At 42.6% G+C, this 19,727-nt stretch overlaps 1 protein-coding gene and 1 long non-coding RNA gene across 4 annotated transcripts in view; one reads left to right on the top strand and one right to left on the bottom strand.

Moving 5' to 3' along the window:
• Positions 1–17,982, bottom strand: part of LOC144385301 (uncharacterized) — a 40,704-nt gene extending 22,722 nt beyond the window's left edge. The window contains exons 1-2 of the long non-coding RNA XR_013451525.1: positions 17,755–17,982; positions 13,291–13,335 (exon numbers count right to left, since the gene is read on the bottom strand). This is a non-coding gene — a long non-coding RNA (uncharacterized LOC144385301). The remainder of the gene's footprint in view (positions 1–13,290; positions 13,336–17,754) is intronic.
• The window catches only part of kif26ba (kinesin family member 26Ba), a 64,590-nt gene that overhangs the window by 24,587 nt on the left and 20,276 nt on the right, over positions 1–19,727 (top strand). For all 3 annotated transcript variants that reach the window (XM_040201284.2, XM_078085086.1, XM_078085087.1), the window contains exons 4-7: positions 2,864–3,045; positions 8,165–8,372; positions 17,777–17,992; positions 18,304–18,397. In XM_040201284.2, the coding sequence (XP_040057218.2) occupies positions 2,864–3,045; positions 8,165–8,372; positions 17,777–17,992; positions 18,304–18,397 (700 nt within the window). The remainder of the gene's footprint in view (positions 1–2,863; positions 3,046–8,164; positions 8,373–17,776; positions 17,993–18,303; positions 18,398–19,727) is intronic.

Here is a 19,727-nt window from a genome sequence, read left to right as displayed (position 1 = left end):
AAATGCTGAATCAGTCAGAACAAGGAAGACTGATCATGACCGATATGAATCTGCCAGGCAGCTTACTGGCATCCGTGAGCCGACGAGGCAACACATACTCTCAGATGGATTTCAATTGTTTAAAAAAAAATCTTGTTAAATGTTCTCGCTTGATACAGATTGATGTGCACATTTTCTTCTGCTTTTAACCGTTTGTCTTTTGGCATTTAGTCTGTTGCCTTGAGGCCGTTTCCAAGTAGATTATACTGTCCATATGTTTTTTGAGCCCATAGTTGTTTTTCCACAGCAGCCTCTGTCTCCCCTCTTTCTACCTACAGCACATCTAGCATTTCTTCCTAGCGTGTCCTCTTTGCTCATCTCACATAGACTGTTTTCTGTAATTCTATCTTGGATATGGTCTAAATAAACATTCTGTTCCATTCCCTCACCAACTTCTCGTTTTTTGTCTTCACCTAGTTTCTCTACTTTCATCTGCAAAGGGCAGCGTCTCTCTCCGCTTGTCTCTCTCTCTCTCCAATGTGCAGCAGTAAGCGTTTAGATTGTTTTACAGATTATGTCTATCCCCCTGATAGAAGTAGGCAGGACCAGACACACACAAACACTGCATTTCTCATTTCATTCTCTCAGACGAGTTTTCAGGCAGACATTCTACGCTTGTTTTCTGTTGCATATTGTTGGAAAAGGATATACAATAGAATCAATATAAGAGTGACAGATGAGGAAGATGAGCACCGTGGGCTTTGTGTTATAATGAAGAAAAATCAGCCTCTTTGTATTTTTTGTGTAGAGAATACTGATTGGTGAGTGACAAATAAATGTTTCCTTTCTAGGGAGATTTAGTCCTTAAAGCCTTCTCGACAATCCCAGGACCAAGTGCATAAAAAACATGGTCAAATGTAGAATTTTCATTGAATTGTTGCATGATGTTGAGCACGTTTGGCCGCGTTATATGCAGCACTCTCTCTGTCCTGGTATTATCTATATCCTTGTCTCTCCTGCTGTGATGACCTAATATCCCCATAGGGATCATTAACGTTTCATCCACTGTAATTTGATCTAATTTATGGTGAAATCTAGAGAGAGCAACTCTGTGCCTGTCTGTCCTGTCTGGAAAATCTGAATGGAACAAGTGTAACGACATCATCAGAACCATCAAGAACAACAAATTTATTTCAAAGACTAGATTACTTAAAATGCCATTCATGGCATTGCATTCGGGTACGAGGAGACGAGGCTGGAATGGGGTCTATCACACTACATCTTGTGTCTTGGTGCAGCATTTGAGACGCAGAACTCATTCGATAGCTTTCTAATTATAGCTGTTTTAATGAGACACATGAAGCATAACTGCTTTTGGAAACAAAGGTGCTTCAGACACAAAGTACACATGAGTGTTGTGGTTATTGCGTTTTCAGGGTGACAACGGGAGGCACAGCTGAGTAAAACAATGGGTCAGTCCTGTCTGAACTGCTGACTCCCACATATTTTTCAGCCACCTTTACTCCAGCTCGCATTATAACGGCCCTCTGTGGGAACATTTCCCCCATTCCATACTGGTAGTTTTCCTCTTCCCATTTATCAGGATAAATGGGTTGCCAGTACCAATGCACAGGTATTCCATGTTGTTCACCGAGCCCTTATTTCATACAGTCATGGCTCCTTTAATAATGCAGGTGTAGCAAGATAAGACTGAGCATTTCAAATACCTTGCAGGTGCACAGGGAGAATGGTGTATAAACTATAGAGGCTTCTCATTTACAATGGGTAATTTATCAAGACAGTGGGCAGCGTGCCTGGACCCCAGGAGCCCTCGGCATTAACTACACGCACAGCCGTGCTGATTTATACACGCATGCACATAAGTGTAGAGAAGTGCAGGCACACACACACACACAATGACATGCAGAGACTTGCTAACAATAGACATACATGCTCTCAGATTTACACACACACAACAAGCTGTCGTTCCTTTAATAGAGTGTACAGTAATGATTTAGGGGCTCTACTGTCTGCTTGCTGGCAGCACATAAAGAACTATAATCAATAATCCATATCTACTTCACGAGTGGGTCGCCTACAGGCGCTAACACGCATGCCTTTGCACTCAACACACACACACACATCTGTGCACACAATGATAAACCAGTGCAACACGCACACTCATACAAAGCAGTCGAGTGTAAATAAATGTGTGTGTCATAAGTGTCGTATCAGAAGATGCAGATGATTTTAAGAATTTGAACAGATATCTAGACACAGAGACACGGTGCAGATAGAGGTGTCCAGTGACCTGGTGGTGGAGACCCATTGGATACAATCACACTTCATGCGGTATACATTCCCAGCACAACGTTGATCTGATGATACAGTAACCAACAAAGGCACAGCAAATCTCATCACTTCACGGTGTTATGAGTTAAAAGTTATCTCCCTTCGTCCCCGCTGTCCTTCTTCCTCGAATTGTGTCTGATAAAGGACAAAATGGCCCAAAGGATGATCCAATAATAACAAATCAGAGTAGCTTAAGGGGGCAGAGTGAAGGGACAGAGAAAATGAAATTGAATGAGCAAATGATTAAAAAAATAAAGAGTGGAGAGAAGAAGAGAAGTAAGGGTGGGAGGCGTTCGGTCAAATGAGAACCTCGGAGGGAAGATGTGTTTGTTTTGTGGGACCCAGATTACATTCAGAAAGATTAATTGACAGTTGTTAACATGTCAGTACTTCTAAAGCTATAAATCCTTTAGAATTCACAAATGTGTGGTTATTTACTGTAGTATACTGTGGTGTGTGTTTCTTTCTTTCATTTAGTGGAACAACAGTAAACAGGAGTAAACCTTTTTAATCTCTCTCCATCTCTTGTCAGATATCTCAGATGATCTCTGAGGACTCCAGAGAAGGTTTGACCGAGGCAGCCCTCAACCGCTACAACACGCACTCTCCTGCACACAATAGTTCAACGTCGCACACAAACTCGCCCTCTCACACGCCAGCTGTGACCACAATCGCGCCAAGCACCACATCTGCTGCCGCTTCCTTCTTTGCCAGGTAAGATGTATCCAGATCCACGCACCGTACACAAGACTGACAAAACCTAATGGTCAGGAGGTGTATGATATTCTGTACAGTCTAAACTGTCAACCATTAACTCTACAATGTGAGGGAACTGAACAAAACTGGACTTGTTTAGAGAATCATAACACTGATTATGCTATACTTTCATTTTGACTTTTGCCCAATCTGTTTGCTTGCCAAGGACGTTGCACATACAAGGAATGGTTCAAACAATAAACAATGAAAAGACAAACATGTGCACAGTGCGTTGACTGGAGAAGATCCAGTCAATGGTCATTGATGACCCGTGTCATCAAATCTCAGGAAATGTGAGTGACAACATAAATGAGACACAAGCAATCTGGGTAAATTACTGATGAATAAACATGGCAAGCTCAAAATGAATGACTAAATTATTCATAGTTAACACAAGACAAGGAGTGAGTGTGTCATGGGGTCTGAAGTATTGCTCAGACGTTGTGTCTAATGAGCTGCTTTAAATCACATTCTGAATGATACCTTTGGTTTTCCTCCTCACTTTCACACGTACTGCCCTCCACTCGTCTTCCTGTTGGTGGTTTTTGATTTTTTTATTGTGTCGGTTTTCTGAATCTGTAGCTAATTCGGTCTGTGTTTGATTTATGAGTAATAGCTTTGTTTTGTACGACTCCCTGAACCTTCAGGTAACAAGACCAATTCACTCTCACACACATACGCACACACATACATACTCACACCTACACGCACACATCTGGTCGCATTCCCAACATACAGCCAGCTGTCTTTTTGCTGATTTATGAGCATTATCTAGTGAAAATGAAAGAAGAGGGTTTGTTACAGGTGTCACTGTCTGTGTGTGTGTGTGTCTGTCAGGCTTTCTCTCCTCAGGCTGTAAATCCTCAATTTTGTAATATGTAATTTAGCCTGAAAGTGAGTGTCAGTAAGTTGGTTTTGTTTGCTTTTCAAAACTTTACATTCACAAATACACGGTTTTAGGTTCAATTTTTTTCACATGTGCATGTGCGTGTAGTGGGAATTCCCTTTAATTGGCAAATGGCAGCAAAATGCACTTTGCCACTGCGTGTGTGTGTGTGTGTGCGTGTGTTGTTTGGGGTGGACTGATGCAGCCATGCAGTGCTGGTAAATCCCAAGGCTGTCTCGGTCTTTACTCTCAGACGTGGTCCGCATACAGACATTCTTATTACGCACACGCACGATGTGCCTCTTGCTCACCAAATCCCTGTGTCCACCACACCTCCTCTCACCTGATCCCCTTTTCCCTCCTGATGCTCCTCTTTTTATCCCTTTTCTCGTCTACATGTAATTGCTTACTGTTTTGCTCTCTACTTTCTTCCCCACCTTTTTTTGCCTCGCTTTTGTTCTCCTCCTCTCATTTCCCAACAATTTCTCCGTCTCCACACTGACCTTTTCTTTACCTTTACAAATGTGCATTAGAGTAATATCTTTCATTAGTACCGATCTGTCTGTGAATATGTCACACTGACGCGGTAGCGCTCCATCTTCCCTTCGCTGCAGTGGCCCTCTGGGGACGGCGTGCAAGACCATAGAGACATGCTGTGTGTGTGTGTGTGTGTGTGTGTAGGCTCTCCCCCACTGGGGGAAGGGAGTTTCTATCAGTGAAGAATTTATATTTCCTGCATGCCACAGAAATTGTATCTTTAGGGATTTGCCGTGGTGGGTTTGTGTTGTCGCAGGTAGGAGGGTATAGGAATATGTCCCAAGTGAATTGGGGAAATGGGAAGGCGTTGCTATTATATGGATACAGGGTGAAAACTCTCTTTCTCTGTTTACTTCTTGCTGCCTCTCTTTTCTTTACTTTGAAAAGGTTTAAATTAAATGATAATTGGCTACTAATGAGGTGCCACTCATACCGGATTGATAGGTGATTTAAATATCAATTACCTGGTCCCATCAGAACCACATTCAATGTTTGTCCTTTGCTCATGTATCCTTAAACCGTATTTAAAAGTGGTTGTCTTCTATTTTGACAACCCATTTGCTCTTTAAATGTCCTTACTGTTCACAATATTACAGACACGATAAATGGAACGGGTCAATTTAATAGTGGTTTCTGATATGATCTGCTGTTTTAACCCATTTAACACAGGTTGTGGTGCATTCTGCTGCAATCAATGGGTCAGATGCACACGTGACCTGCTCAGCTTTGCAGACCAACATGTGTAGAGTATCACGTGGCCATCTTAACACAGACATGTATTAATATTTCAGTGCTCTGGCTTGTGTCACGCTATAGTCAAATGGGACTTTAGGGAAGGAGGAAATGTGCAAATTGGAGGCTATACGTACATGTCGATAGATAGATAGTGTCAGTCAAGCCAGTCTTCTGTCCGCGCAACCCTTCCGCCCCCGCGACAAACACACACAACCGCACAAACCATTGCTCTCTGTCTCTCCTCATATCTCCCTGCACTGACGGCCTTTTAAATAGAATATAATTAGCTACTGAGCCAACTACATAGCCCAGAGACACTAGCCATAAATCAGCTGTGGGCGCGTGTGTGTGTGTGTGTGTGTGTATTTCTGAGGGAGTCTGTGTGTGTCGAGTGAAAGGGTTTGTAGTTGGTTGCAAGGGAGAGGAAAACAAAGCAAGGGCATGTTAGGAGCTGGGCTATCTGTGACCTGTGCTGCGTTCTAACAAGAGAGAGACACATGAATGGACCGAGGGGAAGGCCGGCGAGGATGGGGAAAAGGATCGATACGTGTAAGGATGGCTGAATGGATGGTGGGATGGATGGGTGGAGAACAAGGCAGAGGATGAAAGGATTAAACCAAGGAGATGGATGGAGAGAGGAATAAAATTGAGGGGAAAAAGGGGAAATTGTTGAGTAAGAGGAATTATTGTAGGATGGAGGAGAGAGTAGGAATGAATGGAGGCAATAAAGGAAGGGGAGGTGATGGAGGGGGCAGTGTGAGAGCTGATAGAAAGAGAAATGGAGAGGATGGATGGAAAACAAGCACCCTTGACTTTAGGTCTAGATTGGAACAGACCCACTTGACCGAATCCCAAGCCACTCGTCATTAAACGCTACCATTTAGGTGGCCGTTGTGTGTGTCTGCCATCCATGCGTTGTGCCATGGATTACACCAGTCAGGTTGAGAGAACATAATAATAGTATCACAGCACACATACAGAAATATGAATGTACGCAGGTTAAGAAATTGATGTAGCTGAAGGATTTGAAGGATCTATTATAAAAACAGTCACAAAATAACTAGTACAGTTGCCCTGGGAGTAAGAAGAAATCTCAACTAAGAGTAACTGCGCATTAATCCATCAAAGTCATGCGGCATCCTACAAGCAGCCTGTAGTTTCTGTTAAAATTTACATTTTAATTCAAGCACATCTTTCTTAAACCTCTTGAGCTTTTTTATGATGAAAATGAAGCCAGAATTGTGTCTAACGTTAGTATAATTTATAAGACACAGTAAATTACTGCAGCTCATGTGTCTTCATGCTACATAAGGTTTTAGCATTCAAATTATACAATAAGATTCATACACATTTGATGCAATATGTATGAAAGCAGGGCTGGCACACAATGAAAAAAACAATTAGTGCTCTACTGGAGGAGCTTTGTTTCAAACATTGTGTATATCCACACACACACACACACACACACACACACACACACACACACACACACACACACACACACACACACACACACACACACACACACACACACACACACACACACACACACACACACACACACACACACACACACACACACGCACGCACACACACCCTCGGAAACACATACCTGCACAGACTCATCCACACAAATCTCCTGGGAGAGCTACAGTCAAACGGGGAAACGCTTCATCGTTCTCCGGGTCACTGAATCCACATCCTCTCTCTCTCTCTCTGACTACCCCCACCCTCACTCTCATTTCTGTAACCTGCTGCGGTTAATTGAAAGCCAATGGTGTGAGAATATGGCTCTTTGACAGGGAGTGCGTCGGGGCCAGAGGTCTTCTCTCTATCTCGCTCTCTTTACAATCAAAGAAAATATCCGCGAGGATAGATTAAAGCAGAGCGGAGCAGAAAATTACCACCACAGCAGTTTTAAAGGTGTTTTATTTCACCACACCGTCAATACTGCTGCTGTGTGTTACTCAGTATGTCAGCAAAATCTGCTTGTTTGAACTGTGGCTTCATGATTTTTGAGAAAGAATTACATTGACACATAAATCACGCTGGCTGAATTACTGCCTACAGGTTTAGTGTCCGTGGGACAAGATCATTTTCACTTAACCTTTCTTCATATCCAACTGAAAATACTTCATAAGCTATGCAACCATATGCATAACCTGCATTTAGATGCACTACTAACGTCAAACTTAGGTTTAACTTTTGAAATGCCTTTTTAGTGGATTGAACAAAATAGTCAAGTTCCCCAAAGAAAAGTGAGAGGCAAACTCCACCAATTAAACTGTTTCTTTCATTCCTGAAGTTCAGCTACAAAACTATTAAGTTGAGCCAGATCACTTCTGTCTTTCAGTTCTAGAGGACAAAAGGTTTTACTCTAGAAATGATGGGAAATATAATGGTGCTGAAAGAGGCTGAACGCAGGAAATACAGACGTGTAAAACGTGAGGAAGGGGACAGAAATGAGATTTGGAAGTTGAAGTTAAAAGAAGACAGAAAATAAGGAGAATCTCAGGGCAAAGTATGAATAGAATTTCCGGTGGCTCCTTTTAAGTTTGAGCACCACAAAACCAAATGAACCACTCCCCATCCAGATGTTGCTACATATGTAAACAGCAGTGTGTTCATGCGTGTGCCTGTGTAGTATATGCGCATCTGTGTGTTAAAGGATGTGTAATCGAGCTCTATTCTGCAATTAGCATATTTGCCAATTGCCATTGCGGTGGAAAGCTATGGGAGGATTTAATTATAGACCCATCTGTGCATGAAAAGGTGCAAACATCCTTCCTGTCCTTCCTCAGCTTCTTTCTCTTTTTCTATTGAAACTACTGAGTGTGCAGTAGTGTTTTACACTGAAAAAGAAAACAAGTTTATTGACGTAGTGGCTTCGGTCCTTTCCTCTTTGCTTTTCTCTCTCAGAGCTGCACAAAAGTTGAACTTGGCATCCAAGAAGAAGAAGCAGAAGACTGCGGCCGTCACGGCCCCAGTGACGTCATCCTCGCAATCATGTGACCCCGCTCTGTTCCCCACCAATTTTAGCTCCGCCCTGTTGATGGCACCTCCTCCGGCTCCGCCATGCCTTCTCCGCGCAGCCAACAAAATCAAAGACACCCCTGGGCTTGGAAAGGTAACGGAAACGTACTTCGAGCGACTGTCGGCGAGTGGAGAGGCCGGTTGCCCTCCAGTCGGATAATTGGCGGTTCGATCCCAAGTCCCGCTAACCCGCGTGTCGATGTGTCCTTGGGCAAGACAATTAACCCCAACATTGCTCCTGTAGCTGTGACTACTGTGTGTGAGTGTTACTGATGTGTATGGGAGCTCATGTCATCAGTGTGTGAATGGGTGACTGATGACGTGTTCAGTGGTTACCATTACCAAGTCTTTTTTGATTGGTTTCACCCCAACACGTTTATGAGGACCATGGGAAGTATTGGCCAGTTTAATCATAATGAATATAACTCACTTATATTTTTATATCTTTGGTAAGTGACAAAATGGCATTTATTTCATATCAGATGTTGCCTGACAATTTCAGCAAATATGTTTTTTTTAGTTAGTTCAGATAGATTACTCTTTCTTGGCTTTTTGAGGATGAACTTGTGTGTCATAACACATAAATCCACAAGAATTCAAGCATTTAATTTATTTAAAAAAATGAATCAGTTGAGGGTCAAATGTCAGTTGATGTAAATCAAGTCTTTTAAAACTATTTGTTAGTTGTATTAGTATAGGTGTGGTCATTTGAGGATCGAGGTATTTATTTGTTGTTGCCTCACAGATCTGGATGTGGATTTGGCCTTTTCACTGGTAGGTTTTAAAATATGCATTTATTATGACCTTGGCCGATTTGTCTAGATGTATGCACTGGTATGTGTGTGCATGAGTGTGTGTGTCACCCCCTCTGCACCATACCGGAATGCAGGCTAATGGTTACCACGGTAACACATCTCAGGCTGACAAAAGTCATCTGTCACCATTGCCAACGGTTGATGGAACGCGCTTGTGTGTGAATGTTGTGGATGTGAGGGGGTTTCATGCCTCTCAAGTGTGTGCAATATTGATCGTCCATGTAATGAGTTTTTAGTGCCCCCTCCTCCACAGTTTGAGTGAGAGGCTTACTGATTCTGTTTGTGTGTGTCACTGCTGGAAAAAAGAATGACTATGGAGGACAAAATCAAACAGACATCAAACAGCCATGTGTCCACTACAGCGGTCGGAGAGGGAAAGAGATCCCACACGTTGTGTTGTGAATATGAGTCTGAGTTACAAACATCATAGCAAGTTGTGCATATCATGACTGGGCGCTTTGGAATGTGTCCGTCTGTACTCGTGCATGCACGCGTGACACCGATGGACAGTTGACGGTGCAGATGAAGACAGAAAGAAGGAGTGGATAAAATGCTACAAAGGCTTGAAACAAGCAGGGAAGTTGCAATTATGTGGCATGTGCTGAAACCAGTCGCTCACTGAGGACAAAAATAAGTACTTTTACTCAACATTTTTGTGGCACTTCTACATAGTCTACAGTTTTGATTCTTTACACTTCATTTCTATAAGTACATTTTGACATGACCATATCAATCCCCAAAGCAAAATTCACAAGATACTAAAATTTATATAAAATTAAGCTATATGAATATTTTGATCCCGCTGTGCTGTGTTTTTGCTTCATCCCTCCTTTGAGTCTCTATCTTCGTGTCCGTCCATATGGAGGTGACAGATGTCCCCTCAGTTGTCAGGGAGACAGATTCACACTCTCATATTTACAAGCGCCATTCACACACACACACACACACACACACACACACACACACACACACACACAGCAGCCAACTTAAACTGGCATTATAGACCCTTACAGTATGAGTATACAATTCCATGTACATTATACTTCATAAAGCACATATTCACAAACTATTTTAACCATCCGTCTATTGCTTATTCTGGCACAAGCCGTGGTGGCTCTGCTTGCTCTGGTTTCTGAAAGAAATGGCGGATAAAATAAGGACAAGACATGGTCCAAAGTGTCACAATATTCTGGTATTTGCAACATAACAAGCCTCTGCTGTAAAATCAATTGTAGCTTGCCAAGACCTAATCACACGCACGCACGCACGCACGCACGCACGCACGCACACACACACACACACACACACACACACACACACACACACACACACACACACACACACACACACACACACACACACACACACACACACACACACACACACACACACACACACACACACACACACACACACGCATATGGAGAGAAAATGGCTGTGGTGACATTTCTACAGCAGAAATGTCACCTGCAGTGGGGGCCGGCTCCCTGCTCAAATGGCATTTGCACACATTCACACTCACACACTCATGCACAAAGACTTGCATGCTCACCAATTTATAGGATTATAGTTCACAATGAAAGATGTCATGGAACGAAGCCCCTGGTGGAAGTGTGTACGATACATCCTGCAGAATACATGGGCTTGTCTGCCAGTGAGATGGGGGTTTAGTGTCCCCCCCCCATGTTAATATGGCAGAAAACAGATTGAGACATCACATTCAAAGCCAGGGGAAATCAACCTGCACAGGTCAGATATTCCGCATGTGTGTGTGTTACGCAGAGAGAGAGAGAGAGAGAGAGAGAGAGAGAGAGAGAGAGAGAGAGAGAGATGAGACTTAGCTGGGATGTATCCCTCATTGGAGCTCTCTGACTGGCGTCTGTATCTCAAACTCCGCTCTCATTTTTCGATATTGAGTGCTTCTCTACGTGCGTTGTTGCTAAGCTCTGTTTCCCTTCAATCTAATCAGCCAGCTGGGAGCCTCCCATTCAGACCCCTGACTGCTGGGGGAGATTTGTATCGGTCGAGGAAGTTAAGCTGTGTATATATTTTCACTCAACAAAAAAACAACACTGAGCCTGTAATTGACATTTTTGGATCTATCAGGTGAAAACCAAAGGTGTGAAATACAGTGTAGATGTCGACGATTGAACAAAGCCAATCCGTATCTGTGATCTGTAACTCATGTAAAGTCCTATTTGCTGAATATTTCGTTCCCCGTTCCAACTGGATTCGCTGTCATGTAACGTCACCGAGATGACTCTATTGCAGTCTGCCTGTCGGTCGGCCCTCCACTGGTACGGACTGATTCTCAACCATGATCCGGGATTAATGGTTGTAATCCTGGTGAATTAACTTCCTTAATTAAATATTGTGCCGTTGTAATGTATTTTAATGTTTGTAAAATAATCGGTTTATGGCCAAATACCTGTTAAGGTGAATGTGGGTTTTGCTTCTGGCCACAACAAGGTCAAGGATGGCAAGGGGGCTCTGTCAGTCAGTGTTGAATAGATTCAATGTCTTTCTCAAGGTCAGTGGATGGAGAGAAGTGTTTCTGGGCCCAATGGCCTCATGTGCGCATCCCGGAACTGTTAACCCACAGTTCGGCCACTATGTCAGATTTGCTTTTCAAAGCCTGCGGCTCGTCGAGGGGGCTTTAGAGAGGCACCATAGCATGTCTTGTTCAAAGCTGCATCGCAAATACATGCACCGTGTCACAGTTGCCCCGAGGCTTACTAAGTCTTCTGCAAGCCGTCTGCCGCACTTCACCCGCAGTTCTCTATCGTAACCGATTCACATACAGTTCAACATTTCTGAGCAAAGGATGAGAAATATTATCAAAATGTAATGAAAGCTAATATCTTGCCCTGGTCTCTCTTGTCAATGGATGTGTCTTATCCTTCGCCTCGCTATCCCTTTATCTCCAACCTCTCTCCTCTTCTCCATTTCTGAATGACAATGAAGGACCGCAGGAGTTTTCTTTCAAGCTCTCTCATTCCTACAGCCAACATTCTTCACACACACATACTCACACACACACACACACACACACACACACACACACACACACACACACACACACACACACACACACACACACACACACACACACACACACACACACACACACACACACACACACCCTCAGAAATTGCGACTTGACCTTGGGGGAAAATGATGCTATGACAGCTAATCAATTTTTAATAGCAGCAACGATCCCTCTCAGGCCACAAGCTGTGTGCTTCTCTGTCATGAGTGAGCGTGTGCCAGTGCATTTTACACGGGCATTTGTGTGTCTTCTTGCCTCTCTGGGTGTCTGTGTGTCTTGTATCTAAATGAGGGAGTTGGTCTGTTATGGGTATCCAGTAGCCAATTTGTCTCACCTAGTATCTGAAACACACACACACACACACACACACACACACACACCACATGGACTGTCAAGCGAAATGTTATCCAGAACAAGGCTTTGTTATTTAAGATAAAATGAGATAATCCTTTATTGGTCCTGCAGTAGTGGAATTGACAGGATTACAGCAGCAATATGATTTCCCCATACCGTATAAAAGAGGTCTTATAGAGGCTCATTTAACAGTAAGCAGTAAGACCGTCGCGGTACTTCTATCCGTTGATACTCTTTTCTGAGCCTGAATGAAATTAAAAGGAAAATCTGAATCGATCTGAAGCCCAAACATGCTATTCCCTTATTGTATTTGTACCCATCTCTCCATACATGTTTCTGCAGTCTTTTGTAACCAATTAGAGCTCGGTCTCGGTCTCTTATTGATTTTCCAGCCAATAGTAATGAAGCACTGCTGTGAGGGACTATCGAACAATTTTCTCTCAGCGCGGCCTTGTTTGTTGCTGTTTAGCTGAATTCCCTTACTTGAATTGGCTCAAAGACTTCATTGTGTCCGCGGAAGGAAGCCTTCTATCCAAGAGAGTGCATCAGGGGTCAAGTTAGTTTCTCAGGGGGAGAAGAAAAAACTCTTTGCCTCAACATCTGTAATAGGATGTAATCTTTAGCCGCCACAGTGGTATTGTAGTTTAAAATAGACAGGAGCCTGACATTTGTTGAACACAGTAATCATACATGCATAAACACATCAGAGCAGAACACACCCATCCTTGCCCGAATCAAATGGGAGGCTCTATATTCACACAGAGACTTTGGAGAACAGTCAAAGAAACACTCACTTCTCAAGCGTCTCTTTCTCGTCTTCATGTCTGCAGGTCACCACCCTGTGAGAGAGGAGAGGATTACAGAAGGAGACTTTGTCTTGTCATTTTATTCTGAAGGAAGGAAAAGTAAGAGGGAGAGAGAAGGGAGATGACACACAGAGGGAATGGAAGGAGCATCGGGCATGGAGTGCATGGACAGTGAAATTGAGGGGCACAATGTTTTTCATGCACAAAGAGAGACTGAAGAAGGGAAAGGTGAAGGTGTTGGGGAAGTGGGAGCCTGGGAAAGTAGAGGGCAGATAGAAGAAGCGATACGAAGGTATTGTTAGGGTTGTGTTAGTAACAGGAGAGTTAAAGGTGACCTATTTCTTACTTTAGTGTCACATTTAGCTTTCTTCATGTTGCTGTTAGCATTGTACCTTATTATGTTATATACATTGCTATTTGCTATTAGGTTTCCAAAGCCAGGAATGCTATTTGCAGCCAACCCAGGCGCACATTTCATGTGAGTGAAGCCTACAGGGGGCTGTATTTTTGTAACCTATTAGTTCTGTTGCCTAAGAAATAACTGAACAGCAAGTGAAACGGAAAATAATGTATGTTATGTTTTTGAAAAAAAGGGTTCCCATGGTTCTCAGGTGACGGATTGAGTTTGACCTGACCGACTTCCTTCAGATTCTCTGTAACTCTTTAAACTAATACTACCATCATTTCTGCCTGAGCGAGATGTCTGGCAGCCTTTAAACTGGCCGACTAATGGGAAATAAAGTAGCATATCTTAATAGCTGAATCGTTGCCTTGTGACTATTCACTCCTTGGTGCAAATAAACACCACGTAGTTGTCAACTTTATCCACATTTAACATTGTGCTTCATCTTGCTTTATAAAAAGAAAAGCCACACCAACTGCTTTTCTCTCTTCTCATTGGAAGAACAAAGAGTCCATTAGCTCCGTGTTCTCCCTGCGTCCATGTGCTTGTACATCATACTGGCTGCAGCACTTTGCCACATGTATTGATTCACCATTGGATCGATGCCAAGGATCCTCTGAGAATGACGTGAATGTGGGTTTGCACAAACCCGCTGACATCCCTGTTTTACAATTGTGCTGAACTCAGGTTTAACTTCCAGTGTGAACGTTCCAAACAAAAGCTTATCGCGCTTTTGGTGTCTGGAGACCAACGACAGCCAGAAAAAAAGATTCACACATCTCAAATGTGGCATAATTATGTTGATTTATTCTATTCTATTATTTATTCTATTTTATTTTAATTGTGTTGTTTGCCAGATGATATTTGGTTAGTCATCATCACAGAGCTATGATGGTTTAAAAAATAGTACACACACACAAACAACCCTCTTATCCCCCACACTCTTAGACACGAGGAGGAGATCGGCTCCCAAGAGGGAAGACTTTATGAGTTAGGCCTTGTAAATTTTGTTAAGGTTAAATCCTCACCCCCCTCCCAGCGGGGTGAAGGGCTTTTATTGGGGTCAGGAGGGGGGCCTGGTACTGATTCTAAGTGTAAATGGATGTGTGTAGGTGTGAGGGAGACAGAGAGAGAGAGAGTGTGTAACTCTGACATTAAGCCATAGTATCGTAGGTTTCCAAAGTCACCAACGTCACACATTTATTGTATTCGGTGGCATCTCAGTTCACCTCACAACTCATCCATGGACACACACGTTTTGTAATTACCTTCTTCTGAGAAAGAATTCAAAGCAAACACTCTCTCACACACACGCATCACACAATTTATTGAACGAACTCTCTTAAATGGCCTATGGTCATTTAATGATGCAACCAAAGGAAAGCCTGTTAATTATTGAGCGTGTGTGTGTGTGTGTGTGTGTTACAGGAAGGGAGACAAAGAAATATGCATAAAAACGGCATTATATTAAGGGCTCTTGGACTGTTATTTGCTTTGTGCTTTTTACACGGCAGTATATTAGATACCAGTAGACTTTTATGCTTACATTTTTAATAAAACACTTATCCTTCTAGGTGACTTTGTTCATTATAACGTGACCTTGTTCTGGTTGCCTTTGTCTCTTTGCTCCAGTGCAATTAAATGAATTACAGAAAATCATTTGTACCAATTTTTAATCTCTTTTGTGGAAAAAAATGATTTTATGTTACTGACGTTATCCATCATAGTAGATAACATCTGCTATGTTAATTAGCAGAGGTTAATTAATCAACAGTTTAATTTATTTAGAAAATAAACCATTTTCGTACATTTCACAGCGTTTGACATTGTATTTTCCAAATACTCAGCTAATGGGTGTGTAAGTAAAATGTGAAGTTTAACTCACTTCCGTTTATTCTGTGAATGCACATAGAGTGCTGTGTGGTTTGAAGAGTTTTGGGGTTACTGAGTTTGTCGTGTACCCATGTAGGTGTTTAACTGGGACGCGGTGTAGAATCACTCTTCAGACGATGATCCGTCCGCCCGAACAAGCACAAGCAGACGACAGATCTCCTCCTTTTCCTTCCCTCTTAGGAGCCACATAAACACAGCAGTCTCTTTTCATCTGCACATCTGAGCCCTGTTGACTAAATCCTACTGATTGGAAGGCACATGGTAAATAGATCTGTAATGGGTCTCATTACTATTTTAATTTGTCCAATTGTGCTAATAAGCACATATTTAGCAAAAATATATAATACAACTGACAGAATCCTGTGAATTCTCGTTCCATGATCAATTATACAACTACAGAGATATTTGAATGCTATAATCCATCTTTCATTCTCTAGACTGCTTTATCCTTGTCAGGATTTAGAGGTCTCGAGTCACTTAGGTTCACTCAAAATGCTGTATCCTCATTCATAGTTTGGTTCTTTTAAAGGACGTAGTTCAAAAATGTGTGTTCTTTGGATTTTCTAAGGAAACTTGCAAAGTTTCCAAAAATAAGACTCTGGAGAGTCTGGAGTGCAAGGCTGAGGAATTGCACATCTTCCGTCTGTATATTGTACACTGTCAGCTGCTTTACTGTTTACACAATATTACGCTCTTTGCATCTGTCGTATCTTAAACTGTAAATAATTTACATTTTGTTGAAGCTGTAGCCAATTGACTGTGAACTAATACTGATTCTGATTTCAGTCTGATCAAACTCTATACAAGATGTTTTTACATTTTACATTGTACCTTGCAGACCAACGTGTCCACATTTTAAAGAAGTTCATTTTTGGCTTGATGTTCATTAAGTAAATTATTTTCACACTTCTAGTAAAATAGGCAGTTATGCAGCGTATGCTAGCTTTTGTCCATGTTGTCGTACAAGTTGAAACCTTTCACGGTGTGCTTTTACTTCACTTATTGTAACTGTTTGGGTTGCCTAACAATGTTGTATTCAGCGTTTGGTTGAACTCAGCTCAGTCAGAAGTTGTAAAGGGAAATCAACGGTGACAGAAAGAAATACATCTGTAAGTAGGAAGTAGAAGTCAGAAAAGGTAAACCGACTCGTATACTGTACATAATCACTTCATAATCCATCCACTGTCAGTGTAAATCCAATATATTTGATGATCATTCTCTGAGACAGTTGGTGTGGTTGAGCCTGAATCTATAGAGCTCTCATTGCATCTGGACCATTTGTCCTCTAACAAAGCCTCTCTCTCAATTGTCAGAGGGCGAAATCTGCGGTAAACTTTCCATACTGAATCAAGTAGTGATTTTAGGTAGTGAGAGATCAAACGAGTGCGAGAGAAAGAGACAATGTCTATTCCATCCAGATACGCCTGAGGACGATCAAGAGAGAATAAATAAACTGTTTAAAAGTCTCAAACTTTAGAAAGATCTTGAAAAAATATTTCAATTCATTATGGTAAAATGTCCCGGAGCTCACTCAGATTTGATGACGCAGCATTTTGCTTCCTCTGACATCAAAGAAAAACAACAGCAGCTGTCAGGCGGTAAATTGTGGCTGCAAACCGTTTGAGACAGGAGTGGGAGGAAAGAGGAGTGCGAGGAGGAGAGAAAGCAGAAACTGGAATCCTGCACTTCAGGCTTCTGATATGTGGCAAGGAACTGAAGCTACGCAGTAGGGCAGAAAAAAAAGAGCGGATTTAGGATAGAGGAAAAAAGGAGAGATTACAAAAGAGTAACAGGTGAATGAGGGGAAGGATGAAGAAGCACTCGGTGTGAGTAAGGTGATGAGAGAGAGCATTCATGTGAGTCTTAAAAGAAATATAAATCGGACTGTTTTGAGTCTTTGGGGAGTCTGTTGTGGGGGGCTATAAGGCACAGATGAGTTCTGATGCCTGTGACAACAATCCCTCACTATGATCCAATCTGCTCATAGTTCCCACTCACGTAGGTTTTTTTTCTGGGTAAGCACCAAAGATTTAGCACTACATTTAGCACTCACTTTTACGCTACTGTGAAGGCTGCGTGAATCCTTTTGATTTTGGCTTTAACCTCTGCATCTGTTTTGGGTCTTTGTGAGGCTTAGCGGTGTCTTGGTGTCTCACCAGTATGTTTTCTTTGTCTTAGGTGAAAGTGATGGTTCGTGTGTGCCCGGCGTCTCAGTCGGACGCAGCGGAGTCCAGTTCCTTCCTTAAAGTGGATCCCAGGAAGAAACAAATCACCATCATGGACCCCGCAGCCAATCAGACAGCGAGCTCTGCCTCCCAGAAAAAGGCGGGAGCCAATCAGGTTCCTCCAAAGATGTTCAGCTTTGACGCTGCTTTCCCACCTGATGCATCACAGGTAAGAGAAACCCATGACACAAAGAAAAGGCAACCTTTTATAAAATGAATTACAAATCTATGCAAACCGTTGCAAACAGTGGCTGAGGGGATAACCCTCAATATGTAGTTCCCAGATATTTAAAATGTCTGTTAAAATAGCTTACTTGACTAAAACCATCTACCGAAGTGTCATCAAGCCTCAATCATTAAAAGAGTGATTTCAGATTAAAAGGTCTATCAATAGGAGTTATCTTAAAAAATCGTTTCTTTCCCGGTCGTCATGCCTTTCCTGACCGTCTTCCGTCATCTCCTCTGTCTGCCGGTTGCTAGGCGGAGGTGTGCGCGGGAACGGTTGCCGAGGTGATTCAGTCGGTGGTAAACGGAGCAGATGGCTGCGTCTTCTGCTTTGGACACTCCAAACTGGGTAACTCTCACACAAATGCACGCACACTACGCAATCAGAGCATGTGCGGCCAGCGAGTCATCTTCTGTGTGTCCGACCGACAGTGCGGCTGTCTCTCATTTGGCTCTCATCTATCAGAGGGGAGAAAGAAGAGGATTAGTGTCTACAGGAGCCGAAAGCATTCTCAGTCTGCTCTGTCTGTGTTTCCGTCGTGTCTTCTCTCTCTCTCTGTAATCCTACTGAAGCTGGTTTTCGGAGGAGTTGTCTGAAAGAGGGGTTGGAACCCCCTTTGTGCACACTGCAACATGCAGGAACCCACACACATGCACTGGCACAAACAGAGAGCCAAAGCTCACACGCACACACACACACAGTGTCTTAGGCCCTGGGTCAACCCCTCGTTGTGTTTATCCCTGTACATGCAAGCAGCATAACCCTTCTTGTGATCCGCATGCAGTTAGCTGGAGTCCCCAAAGCCCCTCGAAATGTTGGCAGGGGACGAGCGCAGAGAATTTAAATGCAGCAGTTCAGCAGGGAACATTTCTGTGTTAACAACCAGCCATTTTTTTTGAAACCAGGAATTTTATCACCTGCCAAATCTGTTATGCAAGTAAACTCATTTGTAAATGAATACATAAATAAAGATGGTGGCATCTGAAAACAAGACCCAAATTGTGATAAACAGATGCTTTTCTTTTTTCACATTGGTGTCATACGTTTGCACACGAGCATGCTAAAGAGTGGGCAAAGAGCAGAACCGAATCCACTTCTCCCTCAGGGACGATCAAACAAACAGATGCACACACAATCACCAGAGCTCTCCCAAGACACTAACCCAACAACTGAGACAATATGCCCCTAAAACACAGCTCCTATTGCCAGAGTTTGATTGTGTTACAGGATAGGCATAACCACATTTTTTGTCTTTAGCACAGAAAGTCTTTTCATATGATCCGTAGACAGTTTGCTCTTTCAATCATTTTTACGGTTGTATTAATGGTGCAGAGAGGCTCTGACACGACAACGGCTGCTCTGCCAGCAGATGAGATGATCCTTGCTTTCGAGTTTAATGAGGCTGGATTGTAGCTGCATTACCTTTTTCCCTAATTAAAATGGAGAAAGTAACACAACGAGCATTTTTCGTGGCCCGTGGCTGTAGACACAAATGGGCTCTCAGACACACACACGAGTCGACTCATCTTTCACAAAGAGTAACCAGTTCTTCATTGAATAAGTTATTATTATTGTGAAAAAAAATGGACGACCTTCCGGAATATAAGTGAATCCTCTGCTGGATTATGGTGTTGGTTATGTGACTATTGGCTTTGGATAGATCATCTTTTAGTAACGA

Source organism: Gasterosteus aculeatus, chromosome 12, assembly GCF_964276395.1.
Source record: "Gasterosteus aculeatus chromosome 12, fGasAcu3.hap1.1, whole genome shotgun sequence".
In the NCBI taxonomy this organism is placed as follows: domain Eukaryota; kingdom Metazoa; phylum Chordata; class Actinopteri; order Perciformes; family Gasterosteidae; genus Gasterosteus; species Gasterosteus aculeatus.
This window is presented reverse-complemented; position numbering and strand designations above follow the sequence as displayed.